Source organism: Cryptomeria japonica, chromosome 3, assembly GCF_030272615.1.
Source record: "Cryptomeria japonica chromosome 3, Sugi_1.0, whole genome shotgun sequence".
Classification (NCBI taxonomy): Eukaryota; Viridiplantae; Streptophyta; class Pinopsida; order Cupressales; family Cupressaceae; genus Cryptomeria; species Cryptomeria japonica.
The window spans coordinates 700,553,362-700,577,660 of record NC_081407.1 but is presented as its reverse complement, the minus strand read 5'-3'; the positions used below and the strand labels follow the sequence as shown (position 1 = coordinate 700,577,660).

The following is a 24,299-nucleotide window of genomic DNA, read 5'->3' as shown; positions in this document are numbered from 1 at the left end:
GAAAATGCCAACCCAAAAAGCTTTAAAAATTTGAGAAATGAAGCTATTTAATGGCCTTGAAATTGCAAGTGGGTACTTAGATTTATTGTATCCAAAGTAATGGAGGGGCCCTTTGCAGTTTCATAAGAGAAGTTGGCATTAGGAGGGCCATAACGTGGCGATCATCGCCACCACTTTGAATTCAATGTACTTTTTGGGCCATAGAGCTTTGATTATGGCCATCACATAGAAAGAACAACTCAGGATTGCAGTAGACATCTGTATCTTCTTTGACAATTCAGTGACAGATAGCCTGTCTGCCTTTATTCTTACTGTGAGAATAACAAATAAAAGCAAAGCTAAGGGCATCCTCCGTCAATCAAAAGCCAAAAGCAAGACATTCCAAGTGGGTCTTCAAGATTCCACCTTTTCCTCTTCTTCCCTGCTACATATTGTCTGAATTCAAGTGGGTTTAGGGCATTCCGCCTGAAGCTAGTTTAAACTAGTGGATGAATCATAACTTCTGCTACTGTCTCTCTTTTATCAGTTTCCTTTTCCAATCACCAGCTTTTTCTCCATCAGGTTAAAATGGCCTCTCTTCTTCAATAACCCATTGAAGGTTGAGCATCTGAAGCAAACCGATCCCAACAGCTAGTTCAAACTAGTTGAAGGACTCTCTTTCTCTGCTACTAGTTACCATACTTTGCTTCTTTTCCTAGTTTGCTTAGGAGTTGAGAATTTTTAAGAGATGGGGAGGGGGAAAATAGAAATAAAGAGGATCGAGAATAGTGTTCACAGGCAGGTGACCTTCTGTAAAAGGAGGGGTGGTCTCATGAAGAAAGCCCATGAACTTTCTGTGTTATGTGATGCTGAGGTGGCTCTCATTGTTTTCTCCAGCAGAGGAAAGCTCTATGAGATGTCCAGTGAAAACAGGTATGTTCATGCTGTCTTATCCATTTTTTTAACAAAAGCAAAATGCCATCCATCATTATTTTCCAATACTGTTTTACTGTGGTATTATGAGGAAAGAATTTTTTTTTTTCACATCTCTTGAGCTTTAACCATAGGAATCAAAATCTGTAGTTTTCCTATGCTTAAGTATCAAGTTTCCAAGTTTAATGATAGAGTCCTAAATCTAGAATGCAGTCCTGCACTAACTATAATGTACTAGTAGAAAGCTCTCAATGACAGTCTTTTAATATTAGTGTTTATAAAAAATGTATTAGTTCATAGCTCAATGCCAAGAGTATTTTAAACTTTATATTAGATGGCTTTTAAAACCGACCATTTGAATCAGTGGGTAGCACTCAGAAAGTAGAGTTTAAAATATGTATTAGTTCTAAGCTCAATGGCAATGCATCTTGAACTTTAAATATGATCATAAGGCTTTTAATACAGAGCATTTGAGCTACTGGGTACCACCTAAAGATAAGATCAATATGTTTTTTGTAATAGGTTAGGAATCTGGAAAGTTCAGTTGTGGGACCCTTTCTGTCCCAACTTATACTGATCATTATGTAGCCGCTGTTTCAGCTATTTGTCTCAATATAGTGGCTTGCCAGTATTTGTTCTTATTACACAAACATATGATTAAGAAATTCACCACAAACCATTTAGAAATTGTCAAATTGTCATTTTGTTATGTGCTTTTTTCCCCATATTATACTTTCATACTATTCGATTTTCAAAGTGTTTGGAACATTGGAAACATTTTTTATTTCTGGTTTTATTCCAGTTTTAGGGAAATGATCTTATTCAGAGAGCAATTTAGTAAACTGTAATCTAGTCCATCGATCACATTGATAAAAATAACCATTAGTACTTTTTATTAGGTTCCTTTGGTCTATCACTCATAAAGTAAAACCCTACTAACGACGAGAATGTAACTGTGAGTGACGCCATGAAGAATACATTCGTGCTTGATTGATAGGTCTTTTCATTGAAAATAAAATTCTAAATCTGTATGATTGATAAACCCTTCGATATCTGAAGGGTCCATTACGTAAAAGAGTTCTTTGCAGTACTATCAGACAATGCCTTTAAAGTTATCGGTATAACTACGTTCATGTCAATGATATTAAACTAAAGTACAGATAAGAACGAATAAAGAGCACTTTCAAATCAGATGCAGGGAAACTGTCTGTCTAGTTCTGCTTCTATGGTGAAATTGGGTGGGTCTATTTTACAATATTCCTGTTGGTAGGACGGTGCAACTGTAAAAGTATAATATATTTTTTAATTGTTTGAGTATAATCCATGAGAGTGATCAATATGTTTCTTGATTTTGCCATTCATTACAGTTTGGACGCATGATATAAGATAGATGAGATTAGGATTGTATTATGTGGATATCTTTCTAATTTGATTTTCAAATGAAATTTTAATTGATTGAGTATGATTGATGAGGGTGATCGATATGTTTCTTGATTATATCATTCATAGGGAATGAACTCTCATACATATGATATAAAAAATGAGATTGAAATCGTATTCCATAAATAATCCTCTATCCTTAATTCTCAGCCGAAAAAATATTATCATAGATACCAACTCTTCCACCAGCAATAGGATCTCTTGCATCTCACCATTATTATAAACATAGCTGATATTTAAGCTGGAATGTGGGTTCAGCCTAAATATCATGGGTGTTTACAATGGTATTTTTATAAGTTGAATCTCTAAGATCCACAGCGTATCTCTGAATTGTTTTTTCTCTTCACTTTCAGCCGCAATGTCAATTTCCAGGTGGGATGCCTGCGCAAAAGTAATCAGTGAACACGTTATTTGTTAATTTAGGTTTAAACTCTACTGGGCTGCCCTTCAATTGCTAATCCATTTTTATAATATTTAAAATGTTTTCGAAATGCCCGTGTCAAGAGAACACTATACTCGAGAGTATTAAAAGATAGTTCGTTGTAGTTGGCTTTTTTAATATGTTTATAGTTCATCGGAAGCATTATAAGGCTTTCACCCTACAAACACGATATATCCTCTGAGAATTGTAAGATTTTGGCATATTTTCTTAGTACATTTCTTGCTTGTTTTTAATAATCAAAAGAATTAGAAGCAATCTTTTAGTTGTGTGGTGGAGTGATTGCTTTTCTTTTTGTCATTGAATATTTTAAAACTTTTTGAGGGTTTGATTGTTTTGATTACAGTCCATCTAATTTGGAATTATATTTTGGACATTTTATAGAATATTTGTTTTCTTTATTCTAATATTTTCTTTTTAAATATCATATATAAGAAAGATATTGGTGTTGTTTAAATGTCATCCATATGATTTAAATATATCTTTTAAATTTTTTTATTACATTATAAAGTCTCATCCATTCATTCTTTCCTCACTTCTTAATAAAGTATTTCTATTTTATTTATTTAGATTGTCTTTCTTCTTAATTAAAATATGAATAAGCTTTTGCACATTCAATTTTCTAGCCATCACTTTGATATACTTCAAATTTTATAAATTTTTTTACCATTACGATATCTTTATATTTTGTTTATGACATTATTTTATCTTATCCATAAAATATTAGGTGCTAGTTCAATAGCATATTGAACTTTAAAAGGGATGGCTATTAGTTTTTCAGCATGTTCTTCATGCTTAGAGATACAATTTAAATGATTTCATGAACACACACACAAAAATATGTATATGCATATGTATATATGTATATGTATATATATATATATATATGTGTGTGTGTGTGTGTGTGTGTGTGTGTGTGTGTGTGTGTGTGTGTGTGTGTGTGTGTGTGTTATGTGTGTACATATACATACATGTATATATGTATGTATATATGTATATGTATACATATACATACATATATGTATACATATATATACATATATATGTATATATGTATGTATATGTGTATGTGTAATGTATCTATGTATGTATGTATGCACACACACACATACATATACATATACATATACATATAATTAAGATATAATTCCTAAAAGATCTTTGATTGCAAGATATAATTTAGTTTTTTTAAACAAAATCATGTGATAAATTATAATTTAAAATCTAGGTACAATAATAGATACTACATGAAGCAAGAAAAGTCATACAATAACGATACTCATATTAATGATTTCTATATAACATATAATATACAATCCCAGTACATGGGGCAAATAGATCATGCTACACCATTATTGATGGAAAACACTACTTCATACAAAAACCAAATGATATCATAATCATGATAACAACATGAAGCAATGAAGAATGAAGAATTTTTAATAGACAAAAACTAGCATAACTACTAGAAAATAGTCAAATTCACCATTAACACGTGTCATTTAGTAGATAGATCCTCATGAATCGCTAATAAATTAATTGTTCCTTACATATTCTTCATGTAATGGTGATTCATATTATTAATACTACCTTCATTAAAAAATGTATTACCTAGAGATTCTAAAGAGAAACAATTTTAGAAACCAAATTAGCTAACCTAAAATCATGAATCTCTTTCTTAGACTCTAATGATTGTAACCAAGATTGAAAAAAAATAATCTAATCTACAAATTGTTTTAGAGAACCTATTTTCTCCTCAATGAGAATTGATGGGTAGATCATCTACAAGGAAAATAAATAGACAAGTATTTAAAAGTCCACTTGAATGGGATAACAAGTATTTGAGAACATGTTAAGTTAGTGAAGATATTATATGGACATAATAATGATTTAAAAAAATTGAATTTGAAACCACATCACAGGAAATGGAAAAACCCAAAAGTGAAAATCTCCATGTTTATTTGTAAAGGAAAATAGTAGGAATACAAAGGGAAAAACAAAATTGCAAGAGGAAAACATATGAAAACAACTAATAAGTACATCAAACCATTTCATGATGAGAGAAAAAGGGTCTATTAAAGGAGTGGTCGAAAGGAACAATTAATGACAACCAACTAGTAATTTGGAATGAAGTAATTAACTAGGTTTATTTATCAATAATATATTACCGTATATGAGCACTAAGGGGATACTAAGTTGACATAAAAAATGAATAATTCAACTAGGCATTAAGATGTAGAGCAAGAGGAAAGAAAGTGTTGTCACCTGAAAATTGCATCCTTGTTGAACCTAATTCAACATTTCAAAGAAATAATCAGAATGATCTCTCAAGATTAAGACCTTGCTAACTTGAGGACAAACCTCCAAATTTGGTTCCTTTACAATCTTAAGTGTATGTTTTGATATAACTCTATTAATAAATTAAAATTGATGGCCATTCTTACTCTAATAATTCACAAGGGAAAGAGAGAAGGGAAATAATTATAAAGGAAAGGCAGTGATACACCAAGACATCATTGAGTTCTATTTTTTCTCATAACAACACATGAAGCCTATAACAAGTTGTAAACACACAATTCTATATTTTTTACCAACTCTTGCAACAATGTATAAAGGTAAGGAGCTTAAAGATTATTATGAGGGAGAGAGATGAGCACAATATACCTCAAAATAGACTTGAAGGATAGAATCCAAAGATAGTTTGTACTGTAAAAAAATTGTATATAGCTTATGTCTCTTTAGAGAGGAAATACTCACTTCTATTTAGAGGTAAGAACACGTAAAGATCCCAATTAGGTGATAAAGAGATACACTAACCATATTGCTAAGATAAATAATACACAAAATTTTAGTATTGATGAGAAAATGACAAAAATAACTTTCTAGTGATTGCAAGGAATTGAGAAAGTTCTTACAACTCCAAAGAGAATAAATAATATGCTACAAAGAGAATTTATATTCTATCCATCTTTTGTTGAAAGATGAGAACTCTCATGAAAATGAGGATCATCGGGTTTGTAATACTCTCTAAGGAACCAAAGTTGTAACAAATTCCCAAATTCATCATGGGCATGCTTCATAGATTTTACATGACCGAGATATCATTCTCATTAATTCTCTACAAAATAAATATGTGCTCCTTAGGTGTGCACGCATCTAGAAACATGGAGAGAACATTATCTACACCCTTGCAACACATCTAAGTGTAGATGGCATGTCAATTACTATCTCTACAATACTTAGTGATATGATAATCTATTTTCTCACACTATCAAATATTGGTTATGTTCTCATGGAATATGATATTACATATCTAATGATGATCATGGGTCTTCTCCTTAGGTTAAACACAATTAAGTCAAGATATAACATTAAGACCACAACTATGGCTTAATTTGGCCAACAAAACAAGTGAGAATGTTATTAACAACTTGTAATTGGCCACTAGTGAAAGAAAATGATTAGACCACAACAAATCTCTTTATTTAGGTTTCTATAAGAAACAATTCTAGATATCACAAAAAAGGGATTCACAAACTAAAAGGAGTATTACACTATCTTTTACAAATCTCCACTCTAGTGGAGTCCACGGAGAAGGAAAATCAAATTGATTCATAAATAATTTTTTCTAGAACATTGTGAGTTGATAATAAAAAATTAGCTATTACTAATCAATGAAATCAAGCATGGAGTGACAACATAAAGGCATGTTTCAATTTTTGGTCTCTATGAGAAACACAAATGACCATTTTGATTTTATTTTTTCATTTTCTCTCAATTGTTTCAATCAAATCATAAATAATTTAAAGATGTTATAAATTAATGATTTATCAGGGTTTCAATGGAGATTTTTTTCTACTTTTAATTAATTTTTATCTCATATTTTAAATATTTATTAATAAAATGTTTTCTACACTTTATAGTATTTTTCAATGAGTAATATTTTCTTGTAGTGCACCATTGAACTAAAAATAAAATCTCTTCATTAGTTTTTTTAAATGTATTGTTGAAATTGATATCTATCCTAGATAATTTTTTTATTGCATATTTTTATTTTATTTTTTAAATAAGAACAATTATTAATTTTACACATTACACACATTCTCCTATATCATAGCTCTATTTGTATATTCCCAAGTTGACTATTTTTTTGTTGAAAGAATAATATCACTAGAAAATAATTTATTTGTTTTTACAGTCTATTATTCTTTCATGTTTGTTGAATAATTTTTTTAATAAATTTATTTTGATAAGGTAGAAAATAAATATATTAAAATGGATATATTGGAAAGGTTCCTTTGAGGGATAGATTTAAAAAAAAAAATCAATGTCATAATGAATTCATCTAATCAAAAAAATATAATCTAAAAAAGTCATATAATAATATATAGATTTAAATAAAATCTTTCTTTAAGAGCTACTTTTTTATAAAAATTAATATGATGATTTCATTTGATCACATAGAAGGTGATATATACCAATATTCTATGAAATTCATGTGGCTTTAAGAGAAAGGGGTACAAAATATACTATTTAAGGGACATACATATTCATGTAGAAATTATCTAGTGAACTTAAACTCAATTTCCTTGTTTCCCAAAATTAGGGTATATTATTTTAGATAAAAAATTAAATCAACATGTAGCCCATATGAATGACGAATTTTTATGCTTCCACCTCACATTCTTAATTTTATCAAATCAATTAAAAAAAGAGTTTATATGATGCTCATTTTGAAGAAGATAATTTTCAAGTTGAGATTGTAAATATAAGCATGTTGTAAGAACAAAAAGAAAAGGCAGAAGATGAATCCTTTGACAAATGGAAGACTGAAGAATAAACTAAAGCAATAAAACACTATTGATCTCCAACTCACTAGAAGCACCAATAAGAATATGTTGCAAATGAGAAAAAAGACATAAAACAACTAGATTATTAAATTTTTTTGACTAAATAAATGTTTAATTAGAATGACATTAATGGTGATACTAAAAATGACCAAGTTTTCTCTATCGACAATATAGTAGACACTACTGATTTTGCAAATGCTAATTGCAATTCCTATTTAGATTTTTTATTCCCTTCTTTTGTTTGTTGACATGTTGATTTTTCTAGTGTTTGCCTATTTATTCTATCATAATTAACTTTACAATTATTATTTTAAAATGGTTTTCAAATTGGTTTATGTTTTTTCATAAGAAAAAATATTATTTATTATATTCAAGATAGATTTCCTTCTTTCTTGTTGATTGTTTATTTTTAAACTATCTAGATTTTATCTATTTTTTAGAATTTGATAAGTTATGAATCATCTTAATATAAATAGACCTAAGTTTTTATTATATGTATTTTTATACACATACACATACACATACACATTATTTCCTGAAAAAATAAAATACTTATTATATGAAGGACAATTTAGTAGTTGAGCACCCTAACCTATCATGTACTTCAAACTAAAATTTCAGGTGCACATTATTGAATATGTCATGTCATATTACTATATTTTTTATTAAGATGTCTAAAAAGGTCCCAAAAGAAATTAGATCACTAGTTGTGCACCACATCACGTGCTTTTATATATAATACTTATTATAAAAATTATAAGTATATATATATATATATAATACTTATTATAAAAATTTCATGAAAAAAAAAATACTTATTATATGGGAGAGGGTGTAGTAGTTGAGCACCCTAACTTCACAACTCTCAAAATCTTATATGAAATTTTCAAAACACTCCCAATTTTTTGCAACAATTTACGTGGCAGGTCCCATACTTCTAACTGAAATTTCAAGTTCACAAAATCAAATACGAATGTCATATTAGTATATGTTTTGTTAAGGTGTCTAAAAAGGCCCCAAAAGAAATTAGATCACTAGTTGTGCACCAAGTCATGTGTTCTTATATATAATTCCATGAAAAAAGAAAATACTTATATATGGGAGAGGGTGTACTACTTGAGAACACTAACTTCACACCTCTCAAAATCCTAAGTGACAATTTCAACACACTCCCAATGTAGTTAAGCACCCTAACTTCACACCACTCAAAATCTTATGTGACAATTTCAAAACACTCTCAATTTCTTACAACAATTTACTTGGTAGGTCCTGTACTTCTAACTGTAATTTCAGGTCCACATCATCAAATATGATGTTCTATTAGTGTATTTTTTGTTAAGGTGTCTCAAAAGACCCCATAAGAAATTAGATCAGTAGTTGTACACTAACTCATGTTTTATTTGTATGTTGAGCTAACGTCACATGATTTTTTTCATTTTGGATCTAAGAAATACATTTCATTCGATTATGAATATTCATGATCAACACTAACAACTTTAAAGTTCAGAATTATTAATACAATATTCTTAAAAGTATTGAACATTAAATCAATAAATACTATCATAACTATAAGATCATTTCCCTTACTATCTTATAGAATTTTATTGGACCATCATTTACTTTTATTTTTCAAATCATAGCACAAGACTAACAATACAGTAACGACTATCCAACCCTTAAAATGCATCAATGCATAAATTTACATTGATGCAACCTAAAGACTACCAATATATAAGATTCCAGATGATGCTTTTCCTTTTATCATATAATTGCACCCGTTTCATGCATAGGGGATTTAAATTACACTATTTCCTTTATCATAATACTGTACCGATTTCCCTCTCTTACACTATATCTATGGATTTGTGTTATTGGTTTCCACCGCATAGGTGCCAAACAAAGTCTCGAAATCTCATAATGATTTAAATGATAGATTCCCCAAAAAAACAATACAATATAAAATCTCATTTTGATATAAACGACACATTTTAAATTTCGATTTGTTTACGTAAATCTTCAATCAATAATCCCACTGCACTTGTAAATATTGTTGGTGCCAGTATATGGGATTCTATAATAAGGTAACGGACAAAAATTTCTTTCTGGTTTTTGAATCTCCATCTATATCGTGTAAATCACATGAGTCGTCGTCATAAATGGGTTGTACAAAGATATATTTATTATATTAATATAATCTCAATAGGAATTCGTTACGTAATATTTGCCACAAATCCAAATTAAATTCATCTAAAATTGATTTGAAAACTAAACTAAAAATGATATAAATACATGGTGTGAATTCGATTGAATGTTGGAAATTTTCAAATCAAAATAGTTTATAATTTTTGAAGTTCTAACTAGCAATCGCATCTTGGTGTGCAATAGGTACGTGGATAAGATGTGGAAGGTCTATCGAGGAAAAAAAATGTTCTATTGTTTGCATACATTTGTGCCTCACATGAGATCAATTGGTAGGTCATTTAGCGAAAAATTGTTGTTTATGCAACAATGGTCTCAATGGAGAAGTGATAGCTTCAAATCAACTATTTGTCCACTTACAAGGATTAGAAAAAAATCTCTGAATCAAGAAGATAATTAGGGATAGAGGGATATCTAAAAAGGGAGTGACATGGAGGAAGAGTATGAGAAAGAGAGAGAGGCAATGAGGTGGATATGGAGAAGAGGGAAATGAAGAGAGAGAGAGAGAGAGAGAGAGAGAGAGAGAGAGAGAGAGAGAGAGAGAGAGAGAGAGAGAGAGAGAGAGAGAGAGAGAGAGAGAGAGAGAGAGAGAGAGAGAGAGAGAGAGTAGATGAATATATAGAGGGAGAGAGGGAAAGAGATGGATTAATAGGAGAGAGAGAGAGAGAGAGAGTAGATGAATATATAGAGGGAGAGAGGGAAAGAGATGGATTAATAGGAGAGAGAGAGAGAGAGAGAGAGAGAGAGAGAGAGAGAGAGAGAGAGAGAGAGAGAGAGAGAGAGAGAGAGAGACGGGAGAGGGAGAGATAAAGATAGAGAGATAGATAGACAACTAGACAAACAAAGAGAAGTAGAGATAGACAAATAGAGATGAAGAGAAGGAGAGATAAAGAGATGGAGAGAGAAATAGGGGATAGGTGGAGAGGGATAAATAGCTCAATAGATAGTGTGGGAGAGGGAAAGGGAGCTAGATGGAGTGAATATGAGAGAGAAGGGGGGGAAGATAGCTCAATGGATAAAATGGTTTAGGGAGAGAGATAAAGAGATAGAGGTAGAAAGATATGGATAGAGAGATGAATAGAGATATGTAGATATAGAGTATTAGAGATTAAGTGAATAATGAGTTATAGATAGAGATGAAGAAGAGATAGGTAGATAGAGATAAAGGGGCAAGACTGAGAGAGATGGAAAGAGAGAAAGAGACAGGAAAAATAGAGGGATAGAGATAGTAAGGGAGAAATAGAGAGTGTGTATATGAGAGAGAGAGGGGGGGGAAGAGAGATGTAGAGAGAGCTAAGAAGATAGAGATAAGGAGATAGAGATAAGGAAGATAAAAAAGGCAAAGATACAGATATAGGTAAAGCTATTAGATTTGTACATATTAATTAAATTTATACTATAAATATATTATGTTACATTTATATTCAATAATCTTTATTATTGCATCTAATATATAGTAATAAATATAACTATAATATAATTTGAAAACAATTTTAGTGATTTTACATTATATAAATATAATATAATGATATAATTTATATTATGAAAATATTATATATAATACTAATTATAATTATTTTATATATAATTTAATGTGCATTTTCTTTAAAATACTATACATAATTATATGTTATATTATATTTATACTTAATAATTTTTATTATAAAATATACTATATATTTGTAAATATAACTATAATATTATTTAAATTATATAATATAAAATATAATATTAATTTTTTTAAACTATGATTTTAAAATAATAATAAATTTTATTTTAAAGAAAGTTCTCTCTCTATATGTGTGTGTGTGTGTGCACGTGCATAATAATAATTATTAGTATTATTATTTTAAAAAATATATTTATTACAAATTTATTATTTTTTATCTATATATTTTTTTAGAAAGTTCAATAATAATATTATTTTTTAATATAAAATATTATTATCAATCATTTACATATACTATATATAATAATAATTAAAATAAATAAAAATAAATCTTTAAAAAATATTTAAGCAAATAATTTAGTATTTCTATATTATAATATATTAATTATCAAAATTTTAAAAATAAAAAAATCAAACCCAAATTTGAAATGTGTTAATTATTTTTGCATGCTTTGACTATGTGTAACTTTGAGCATAAACATTGTTTGACTAATACGGTTAATAGGCTTAGAGTAATTACATTGCACACTCAACCAAATTTCTTATTTTGCAATCATTTTTATACATGGGTGAATATATTTAATGCCAATTTCTCCTTTTTCGTCTACAACGACTTTTTTTTTCTCTACGACAAAGAAAAAAACTATGACAAAAAAGCTAAAATCAACGAAAAAAAAAGCTACTAATTTAATTGTCTTGCATCCTTCTGCTATATTCAAAACAGTTGATTTCATAAAGCAGGTCGAGCATTTCAAATAAGGAAACATCTTTGACATTAATTGTTCATAATGTAGGCAATTTATTCTCTTCAATTTTTATCAAATAATTAAAGAAAAAATATTAAAATATTTGAAATAATGTCCCTCAAACTTAAAAAAGTATAGAAAAGATCTTGAAAATGCTAAAAGAATCTATAAAAACAAGTACACAATTCTAGGTTAAATGTACATCACATATAATATATATTAGAAATACTACACACTAATGATTTTACATGATGCTTGCAAATGACTTGTTTTTATAAATAGACATAAAACACATTTATGAATATCTTATATGTACACACTCACTCAAATCAAAAAATCTCAAAGAATAATAAACTCAAAAATTTAAATAATAACACAAGTCATTAGGCATACTTCTTCCTTCCTTTAAATCTATGGTCATTAGTTGGCAATTTTTTAGCATCGGACATATGAGGCTATATAAGAGATTTTTTAGGGATACTATATTTCTTTAAGATGATCCCTTTTCCCTTGGTTTGAAAGTCAAAGTCGCTAAGTTTCATATTTGAAAGAAAACTGCTAATAACCATTTAGCTAGAGGAACCCAAATCAAAGCTAGATTGCACTAACTTAAGACTAGGGATGGAGATTCTAAAGAATTCTTTCAAGCTATTAGAGATCATAATACATCATATTTCATCAAGCAAATCAAGGATAGCTAGAATATTATCAAATAAATTTCATATATTATAGATAGGATTTTGTCAAGCATTATGAGTAAGCTTTCACAACCTCAAAAAAATCCCTTAAGCGTGACTAGGCCCTTTCAGGCCACCTCTAGGTTATTTCCTATCAATTTTCCTCCACACACAGTATTTTGTGATCAATTTATCTCTATTGCTAACCTCAAGGAGGTTGTTCAAACTATCACCAATGACAAGGCTCCTAGTTGTGATAGCTTTCCATGTGAATTATATAAGGCCCTTTGGTATTATGCTGGTGTAGACTTGTACAAATTCTATCTTGAATCTTTCTATACCAATTTGTTAAGGAAACTAATAAAAAAAAAAATAATAAATTCATATCTAAGACTAGAGGAACGTTAGATATTTGTGATGCAGTTGGGATTTATCGATTGGGGTAGATGTAGATTTTGAGGATGATGATGCCTTTCTCCCTCTTTCCTTATTTTTTGGGGTTTTGGTGATTTTTTGCCTGAGATGGTCTGAGTGTGGGAGTGTTATGCTCCTATTTTGAGGTGGTTTTGGGGTCTCTCGTCTCTCTTTTTTGGTAACCTATTATGTCTTTTGCAAACTCTTCTACGCCTGGTGTGAGCTCTTGTGTTGTCAGGTTTGTATTTGGGGATGAGTTGTATCTCTTTTCCTCCATTCATTTCATTTCTCTTAGATCTTATTGGGGTTTCCTTTTTTTCGATGTCTGGTGTGCTACGGACCTTGTTTTTATTGAAACCTTATCTTACAGGCCATCTAGTTTGGTGGTTGTTGTGGGTCTATTTGGCCTTGGTTTTTTCTTTGTGGTAAGCTTTTTTTTTGTTGCTATTGGTATTATTGGCTATTTCTTGGAAGTATTTTCATGTCTCTAGTTGTTCCCCTCACCTTCCTATCCTATTGAGGTGGTGTCATATCCTACTGAGGTGGAGTTTGGTGGTGCTAGTGAGGTCTAGTTCTCCAGCAAGGGGGTTGTTGTTGTTCTTCAATTGGTTTTTGATTGTAAGGAAGTTGTTGCTACCCTTTTCCTTGACTCCTTTCCTTCCTCTCCAATTGAGGTGGAGACTTTTCTTGGCAAGAGAGGTTTTGGCTATTTCATCTTAAGGTTATGGGAGCCCTTCCAAAACCCATTATCATGTTCTTTGTAAGCTAAGTTGTAACTTGGCTTTATTCTTCTTACTTGAGCAAATGTTTAACTAATATTTTGACTCTTCTGATCTACTATATTTGTGTTGTTGGCTACCTGAGTGTCATCCATTGGTAGCGTTTCACTTTGGGATAGGATTTCAAGTCCCTTCAAAACCTATTGTATAAGGTTTTGGGTCCTCTCAAAACTTGCTTTATGCTTAATAAAAAATATAAGAATTTTGCAAATAATAATGATCTCTATTCAAAGTATTAGGAAAAATAACAGATATCTTTCAAGATTCCAATCAACCTTGTAGGTGAGTTCAGGAAAATTGGATAATTTAACCTCTAAATCTTTCAAGATTTCAATCATTGGGATTGCCCTATTATCCATAGCATAACATTTCCCATTAGTACTATCAACCTATAACCCTATCTCTTTCATAACACCTAGAGGCATAATGTTGCAACGCCAAAATCAGACATGCATTTTTTTTACAAATTTGTTGTTGATTAACAGAGTCAAGTAAAATGGGTCAACCTGAGAAGGATTCTTGGTTATGACAGCTTCTAAATATACTTCAAGGACCTTCATGACTTCTAGTTCTACATCATTTACATGTGAATTTCTAGTCTTTAGATCTTTTAACTCTTTCTTATTTTTCCGAGATGCATTTACAACATTTAAAATTAAAGATAAAATATTATACCTATGTTCCTCTATTTTCATAATTTCTAGTAAGGGAATAGATATCTTTATTTGTGACAAATTTTGAATCATATCAAATGGAGGGGTGTGAGGAATACTTGGAATAATCTATTTATATGAAACCATCTTAGGTTGCTTGTCTTTCTCTATTGTTATCAGGGGCTTTGAAGGTATTTCTACAATAACTTCTTTATCAGGATTTTTACCTCTTTGACTGGCCTTTGGAACATATTGGTGAGTATTCTGAATTTTGTGGGCCTTGTTGTTATCCTCACCATTATGGGGGTGAATTGAGGCTTGGTGTTTGGTTGGTTTTGTTTTATAAACAATCCTCTAGGTCTTCCTTGACCAACCAAAGCACCTATAGCTCTCAAGTTATAATCACTTTTAACTTGAGAAATTGAAGCTATTGTAAGTTCCTTAATTTCTTTCTTAGTAGGCCATCTCAAGATCACCTCCCTAGATTGGGCATTAGCTGCATTTATTATGAAGTATCAATAACTTCATCATTTGAAAAACGTCTTGGTGATCTCTTTTACTCCATTCTCTTTGATTATCTACATCAAGTTCTACCCCATCTTCCTCAGAAAAAGCATATCTTACATCCTCACAGCAAGCATCAATGGAGAGCATGTCCATCATATGATTAGGCTCGAAATCATCCTCTCAAAAATTGGCATATATTTCATCATTCTTCCATTTCCTTAGTAAAGGCACATTGAACTTGAGAATGTGGCAAAATACATACAATACACCATGGGTTCTGTTCTACAAAGTGTGCACTTAGTTTCTTTAATGGATCAGGGGTTTCCTTGTTGTTTGAAAGTCTTTGATTATTGGTCCGAGGTTTTCCATCTTTCTAATTTGTATTGTAGGGCATATCATGGAGTTTCGGCCTATCCTGTCTTTGATAATTAGATCGATCATGAGATAAGCCTTCCTCATTCCTAGCAATCTTGTAATTCAAATCATTTATAGCACTCATGACCTAATCTATTTTTTCATCTTCTTTGGATTGTTTGTTGTGGTTTCCCTTAGGGTTTTCCAGGATTCTCACATCATCCCTCCTTGCTACCTTAGCAGAAGATTTTCTGTTATTCTCTATAGTGAGGGAAACCTTGAATGCTTCACTCAAGGTTTGGGGATTCCTATATATCTCAACTCATAACCAATTTTGGGGTTAAATACATCATAGTAGAAAACCAAGCACATATGATTAGTTGGCTTCAAGAGGGGTGGTACCTTATTGTATAGCTTGATAAAATCTATTATTGAAACAAGATACATCCTCATTTTTCCCTTTTTTTTTATGTTGGTAAACTCGTGCAGGGTAAATTAGGGATCAAAATGATCACTATATTGATCTCTAAACATTATCTTGAAATAATTGAAACATCTTATGAATAAATTTGGTAAACTTATATACCATTCTTGAGCATCATCATTGAGTGACTACATGAAGAGCTTCATGAACACATCTTCATACTTTACTTCAAAATTATCCATGACATTCTAAAATCTTCTAATATGCTCCTCACCCGTGACTATATTATTCCCTAAAAACTTGGGGAATGCATTTCTTAGTTCATTGTTAACTGTATTAGGGTAACCCTAAATCCCTGTAAAATTAATTTTCGTATCTATTTAGTTGTGTGGGTCTTCTAGAAAATTGATTCACTGGTAGGTTAGGGACTTGGTGTTGTTGCTACAAATTCCCTTGAAAATTAAAGGGGTTTGAATTTCCTTGGTTGAACTGATGTTGAGGTCTTTGATTGTACTATTGATACTATTTCGTTGCTTGTTTTTGGTGTTGCAAATATTGTTGATAAGCATTATTTCCTCTCATAGTGTTATTTGGTGGATATTGTGGTGGGGGACGAGACTACCCATACCTAGGTTTGTTGAAAGGATTTTGCAAATTTTAATGTTGTTGTTGCATATTTTGTTGTTGGCTAGATCCTACTTGGCTAGTAACAACATGTTGACAACTGACAGGAGGTATATTCAAATTTGCAAAAACATGTGACACATTGGTTGCTCTAGTGGTATGAGGAATTGACATGGGTGCAATACTCATTGTAGCATATGGTACATTCATCTGGTAACTTGCTTGGATATTACTTGTGGGCTGGAGTGAAATGACACTTACTACAGGAACTTGTGTATAAGCATTTGCAATAGTGGAGGTAGACACATTAGTAATATTTGATGAAGAGAACATTGAAATGTATGACATTGAAGGGTTATGAATGATAACATTGATAGTATAGGTCCCTCATTTATCCCACCAGTACTGCATCCATTAGAAAAGGGAGGAAGGGACATGGTTGATTAGGAAACTAAGTTCAATGTTTTATGTGCCATAATTTCCCTTTCTCTCATGAGTTGTAATCTAGTTTTCTGAGCTCTCATTTTCTCTAACTTTGGTTGTAATCCTACTTTGTGAGCTCTCTAGACATAGTACCATATGTATAACATATCCTGGCATCAATAAATTGGACTTGACATGAGACTTTGGTAGTAGGGTAACTTATTGATAATGGGTGGTCAAAACTATATCAGGATTAGACCTATTTTGGGCATTTTCCACTTGCTTAGCATATCTACCTTCACATTCTCTTTGAATACTAACACTTTCAACATATTTTCTTTAATATGGTATACATAGAATGGACTAGAGGGATTCCTACTAGCTAATGGAAAAGTTTGGTGAAAACAAGGGTTCTACCTAGGTGATGAATCTTCACTATTGATATTATCAAACTTGTGCATAGGAGTATATGAATCACTAAAGTAACTTTCAGAAATCCCTTTTCCCTTCTGATAGATTTGCAATTGTAATCTACCCTCTAATATTTCAAATGGAATTTCAACACTATCATTCACTAAATCTGAAGCAGATAAAGATTCGAAAGAACATTTATTTTCATTTTCCACCTTTTATTCACAACAGCTCAACTCGACTGGTATTCACCACACTTTTCCTATTCTACTTCCATATGCTAGTATTACACGTTCCTTGAAGATTCCCAGATCAAAATTCTTTGACTCCTTCACATGGAAGTGTTTTGAGTATTTTCACTACTCATGTGAGCCTTCTAAGTTCATATTGAAATTTCTTCTTTTCAGAGTCATCATTGACATATGAGAAGTTATAACTATAATACTAGAATTTCTTCAAATCGTATGCAAATATTTAGATGTGACTTTGGACTTCCTAGACAAGCTATTGGGTCATAATGTGTTTTAACTTTAATAAACCTCCCCAATAGAGTCGCCAATCTGTTGGTTCCCAAATTAATAGATTCCCCAAACCCAAAAGGATTAGACTTTTTTTTTCTTTTCAATCTCAGAGTTGGATTTGACCACCGAACAATATTTAGTCACATGATTGAAATCTCTTGCACTTTTGGCTCTACAAAACCAAGGTGAGTCTCCCTAAATAATGTCTAGATAACCTACTTCACTTCATGCTTGGACATTATGAACTATAGAAAATATTCCCAATAAAAATATACCAAGAAGTGTTTGTAAACTTCATATTTGGCAACAATACTGGTTCCTTAACACTTACTCGGTCATTGGGACTGGTTCCTATACTAAAGCTATGCCTACAACAAAAAAGTAAAAGATATTATGATTTTTGAATGATCCTGGAATGACTGAAAGAATGATCAGTCTTTATATAACTAGGAACATAGTGGAATATTGCACACAAACTAAAACAAATGATAATTCATACCCATATAATGATCCTTAACCCATCACTTCATCCCTTATATGTCATGTTGTTGAAATGAAGTGCAAACCATTCTTAAAATCACATATAAGTGTACACACATTGCAGTAATTAGGAAATAGAATTTACCTCCTTCATTAAAAGAGACCCATTATCAACATTACACATTCTCTATCAGAGAATACAAGTCATCATATAATTAACATAAAGACTCATACAATGCATACAAAAAAATGGAGACAATTTGAACCGCTTCTTCTCATTAACTTAAAAAATTTGTACAGATTTTCATTATTGTTCATAGTATATCTATAAAAACTTTCTTCTATTACTTATGGAATTACGCCTAATACACTCTAATTTCTTATCAAATTCCATAATCCTTTACTACTGACCCCAATTTCTCTTTTATAACACAAGGTAGAAAAACAAGCTTTAGGTAAGTAGTACACATGTCAAAATTTGATTGCTTTACAATAGAATATTCCCTAAGGCATCTTTACATAGACAATACAAAATCATTATTGAGAGAGAGGAAGAGGTGATTGGGATAACTACTCCTTGGGATTAGAGTGGGAGGCTAAGGCATAGTGGTGTTGATTTGTCTTCATGTCCTAGTATTTGTCCCTTCCCAAAATTCAAAATTTGATGTTGGAGTTTGTGTTGTCCTCGGGAGGTACGTGCTGATTGTGAGGCAAAATATGTACACCTATAGAAAGGAACTTGGATCTCAATGATTTTTGGGTGCAATTGGGCTTCTACAAATAGCTTTCAATCACTTGGATTTCTCTTTGCTTGATCTCTTGAATTTTGGATGCACAAATGAATGAAAAATGATTTTATTTGTCATAGAGCGCTAGCAATTCATCCACCATTAATTGCCTTTGTGCTATCTTTATGAGTTGGTGGCTTCAAAATTTGAAATCCACCGTTGATTTTGAGATAAAGGGCCATGATCTCATTCTGACTCACTATGACTGTTGAGGTGACATCCTTTAATTTTTATTTACATTAGCCTTTAATTTTCATTTGTTTTCTTTCCATATCTCTTTCTACCTCTTGCCACCTTTTTCCTTTGTTATTTCCCATCACAGGATGGCAGGGAACATCTTTCCCTTTTGATACTTTCCCTGTAGTCCCATGGGGCCATTTTTCCTTTTGTTTCTATCTCATGGGGTAGCCGGGATTAACACCTCTTTCCTTACACCTTTATCCCACTACCTTGCAAGATCATTCTTCTTTATTTTATGCTACGAGGTAGTGAGAAGCCTTTCTTTGTTCGCAACTCCACCTTGCTAGCCCATAGAATCTTTTTGTTCTTTTTTTATATCTTGTAGTTGCAACTCCAACCTGCTAGCCCATTGAGTCTTTTTGTTCTTTATTTATATCTTGTAGGGTAGGGGGAAATAGCATTCCTTTTAACACTTGTTGTATCTAGCTAACCCACAAGATCTCTTTTCTTCCTTTTATGAATGTCTGGGGATAAGGGTAGAGGAATTCCCTTGTCTTTTATCCTTCTCCCACTACCCCACATCATTTCTTAGCTCTTTATTTTCTTATTGTAGGGCCATTGGGATAACTACTTGCTTCTTCCCTATTGGCTCTTTCCCACTCTCCCACATCATTTCTCTGACTACTAAGGTAGCTGCACGGGGGCACAATGTAACCATTTGTTTTGGACATAACTCACATCCCACTACCCCACAACGTCTTTAGTGTTATCAAATTTACCATGCTAGGGCACGAGGAGATACAAAATAAAACTGTGTACATCTCCCTGCTACCTCACAACATACTTTCTTGATTAAAAAGAATCTCATGGGGTAATTTGAGGGCCTTCACTTAAGTGAGGTAATTTCACACATGCCCAATAAGACTTAAGGGTAAAAGGGGTCGTGGGGATTATCAGCACTAGGGTAGCTTAGACTTTAGACTTTTAGGAAAATATTTTTAACCCCTTCCCATGACATAGTTAACTAGTAAAATGTAAGATTCCCTACTCCAATCGATCAATGATAACTTATAATTAAACCTTTCAATACATAACTTATAAAACCAATTCCCTACTCCAATCAATCAATGATAAAATAGAAATGAGGGAAACACTCGCAAATAACTAAACCCTAAGGTTCTAAGCTTAGATCAAAATTTCAAAAACCCTAACCCTAGAGGAGACTCAGATGATAAAAGTGCAAGCGGAATTGGAACCAAATTTACACTACATATGAATCTTAATATGTCTTGAGCTACATGTTGTTTCACATGCTCATATTCACTCAACACAAATACTATTGTAAAATCATTTTTCTTAGAAAACTAACTACTAAGAACACTTTGGCCATTGAAAAAACATTTTTCTATTTTGTCTTATCTTGTCTTTTCCTAAATATCTCTCTTGAACTTTCAATTGCAAACTTTCCTACCAAATTATTTTCTCTACCAAAAATATTAACTTTTGTTCCAATATCAAGGGAAAAGAGAGAATGAAGATCTTAAAAAAAATTTGCAGAGTGGCTGTCTTTTCATAGGCCTAGGAAGCCTCTTTCATGCTTAGTTTAAAATCTTGGAGCTAGGATTGTTGATTCTAAAGCTCTCTAGAGATAATTGTATATGACTTCTAAAGGCTCTAGAGTTGCTACAACTGTATCCATGATGCCAAACTACTTACATTGGGCCATCAAAAACTTCCAATAGTTGACATTAATTTCACCATTTTCTACTAGCTCTCTTATAAAATGATACCTGATTTTAATTTTCTTTATTCAACCATGAACAAGTGGATTATTCATCAAATCTATTGATGATATATTATCACAAAATATAGTTATACTATCCTCTTTCTCTTTCAAGTCTGCTAGAATTCTCTATAGCCAAATAGCTTGACATGTTGATAAATAGACACATTTAGTTGTAGAAAATGAAACTAAGGTTGTTTGTTTGAAGCCCATGAAATAGCTCTCATACCCAAGTGGAAAAAATATGTTGATGTGTACTTGTTATCATTAACAATTCTTACGACTAAAGTAATTTTTTGTACTACACACACTACCATATCCTTTGGTTCAATTTATATATCTCAAGATTATCTTACGTGCTAATTTGTGTCCTTTAGAATTTCCATAAATTTGTAAATCAAACTTATTGCATGCATAATATTAAGCCTAGTTTTATCAAATACATTAAACTTCCAATCAATCTATTGTACATAATTGTATTCACATTGTTGTTGTAACATTCTTTACTTATCTTAGGATATGTGGTTTTTGATGTTGGTACAAGCTTATTGTTTCATATCCTAAAAATCTTTAAAATATCTAACACATAATTTTCTGGAGAGATAAAAAAATTATGTTTTATTTTCTTTTTATGAATAAATCTATCATCTCAAACTCTCTTTTCATGATGTCTCTAAAATCAACAATGAGGAAATCATCATTCCCTATTAAAATGAAATCATGTGCATGTAATACAACAATCAAATTCTTACCATCACTTACCTTGATTTAAAGAGTGGGCTCATCATCACATTTTTTCTAAAGTCATTTCTCAACAAATATGATTCTATTCTATTGTACAATGTCCATCGTGCTTGTTTCAGCCCATAAAGAGCCTTTTTTAGCCTATACAATTTATTTTATTACGTTGGAACTTCATAACTAGGTGGGCGTTCCACTTAAAACTCATCTTTGAACACTCCATTCAAGAAGGGAGACTTCACATCCATTTGAAACACCTTCCTCTTTTGTTGGGCTATTATTGTTATGACCTCCTATATGGTTTCCATCCTTGGTATTAGACTATAGTCTCACCATAATCTTTACCAAACTACTATTTTTATCCATCAACAAGCAAACTTTGATTATTCCTTTCTACTCTTCCTTTGGCATTTCTCTTAGTCTTATATACCCACTTAATACAAATAACTATTTACCCAAAGGTAAATTAGTTAGCTCATGTATCGTATTCCTCTCTATCGCATCCATCTCCCCGTCCATAACTTTACACCTTTTCTCTTATTTCATATCTTTAAATCACTATGAGAGAATAATGTGAAGTTGAAATTTTCATGATACATTTCGTTTTGATAAATCTCCCTTGAACTTTCTATCTTTCTTAGCAATAGGGAGACAAGACTGGGGTCTAATCTCTCTCTAATACTACTATTTTCTTTGTAAAAAAAAATTAGAGGTTCCTTGAATTTGTATTTATAGATTGTGAAACAATCCAATAATGTCTAGAGTGACATGTGATCAAACTTGACAACTATCTATTTGGCTACCTGGCTCCATTTGGATCTCTCTAGAGTTAGTTTTTTGGCTTCATCTCCATTGGAGAGTCACCTTTCTACCCTTCATGCTCGTTATCTTCATCATTAATAGATACTATAATTGAGATACCGAAAAAAATATCCACCATGTCGTTCCATGACTCATTTTTAATGAACTCAATGTTCATGTTGATCACTATTGTTTTGGTGATAGGGTTGTACACTCTATATGCTTTGGAATATTCACTATAGCCCATGAAGATTCACTTTTCATATTTTTCATCCAATTTTTTTCCCTTCTATTTTAGCAAAAATTAATATGCCACACACTCAAACACTCTCAGGTTGTCAACCATCCACTTGCACTTTGTCCAAGCATCTTGTGGAATCTCATTCTGAATAGCCTTTATGAGACTTCTATTTAACAAGAACATTGTTGTCACTATAGCCTAACCCTATTATTCATTTGGGAGTCCCTTGGTTGTCAAAATGCTTCTTTCCATATCCATGATGGTCCTATTCTTCCTATCAACTACTCTATTTGTCTATAAAATATAGCTAGTTGTCAAATCCGTGTAGTCATGATGCTTAGAAAAATTCACAAATGCATTGGAGGTATACTCTCCCCCTCTATCTAACCTTGAGAACTTGATGAAATATCCAATTTCCTTCTTAGGTTGGATCTTAAACACCTTGAAATTCTCAAAGACTTCAAACTTATGTCCCAAAAGTTAGACCCATGTCTTCTAGTTTTAGTCATCAATGAAGGTCATGGAATATTGACTCTTTTTTCTTTACAAAGTTTTCATAGAGAACATGTAGATCTATATGCACCAACTCCAATGGTTCTCTTTCCCTTCTAGAGTTCACTAATTAAAAGAGTTGTCTGTATTGTTTGCCTAAGATGTATGCTTCACATCTACCACTAGGATTTATAATGGTTAATAAAAGTTTAACCATTCCCTTCTTGGACAAAACATTAATTTTAGAATACCCTAAATTTCCATTCTTTAGATGAAAATTTTTGGAGGGTTCTTGAATAATCATCTTTAAGATACGTTACTATTGTTCTACTATACATTTTCCATGATTGTGAGGTGCAACTACAAACTAAGTTGATAAACATGTTCTTTGTCATTGACACTCCTGCAACAATATTATTTCTCTCATTCTAGTCAAATATTATGCATTTTCCTTTCTCCATTAGCACTTTGTAACCTCCTTTTACCAATTTTCCAACACTCAAGAAGTAATGTTTGATGCCTTGAGTAAAATAAACATTCTCAATATCTTTCTTCTCACCTTGCTTGGTGTAGATCATGTCTGATCCTTCACTCTCAACTAGAACAATTTTATTTTTCTCAATTTTGATCCTAGATATAAATTTTTTATAATAATATATATATATATATATATATATATATATATATATATATATATATATATATATATATATATATATATATATATATATATATATATATATATATATAT

The 24,299-nt window shown here is 31.4% G+C and overlaps 1 protein-coding gene across 1 annotated transcript in view; it reads left to right on the top strand.

Moving 5' to 3' along the window:
• Positions 1-397: 397 nt before the first annotated feature.
• LOC131066959 (agamous-like MADS-box protein AGL11) overlaps positions 398-24,299 on the top strand; it is a 219,519-nt gene continuing 195,617 nt past the window's right edge. The window contains exon 1 of the mRNA XM_058001863.2: positions 398-912. Coding sequence (XP_057857846.2) covers positions 728-912 — 185 coding nt within the window. The 5' untranslated portion in view covers positions 398-727. The remainder of the gene's footprint in view (positions 913-24,299) is intronic.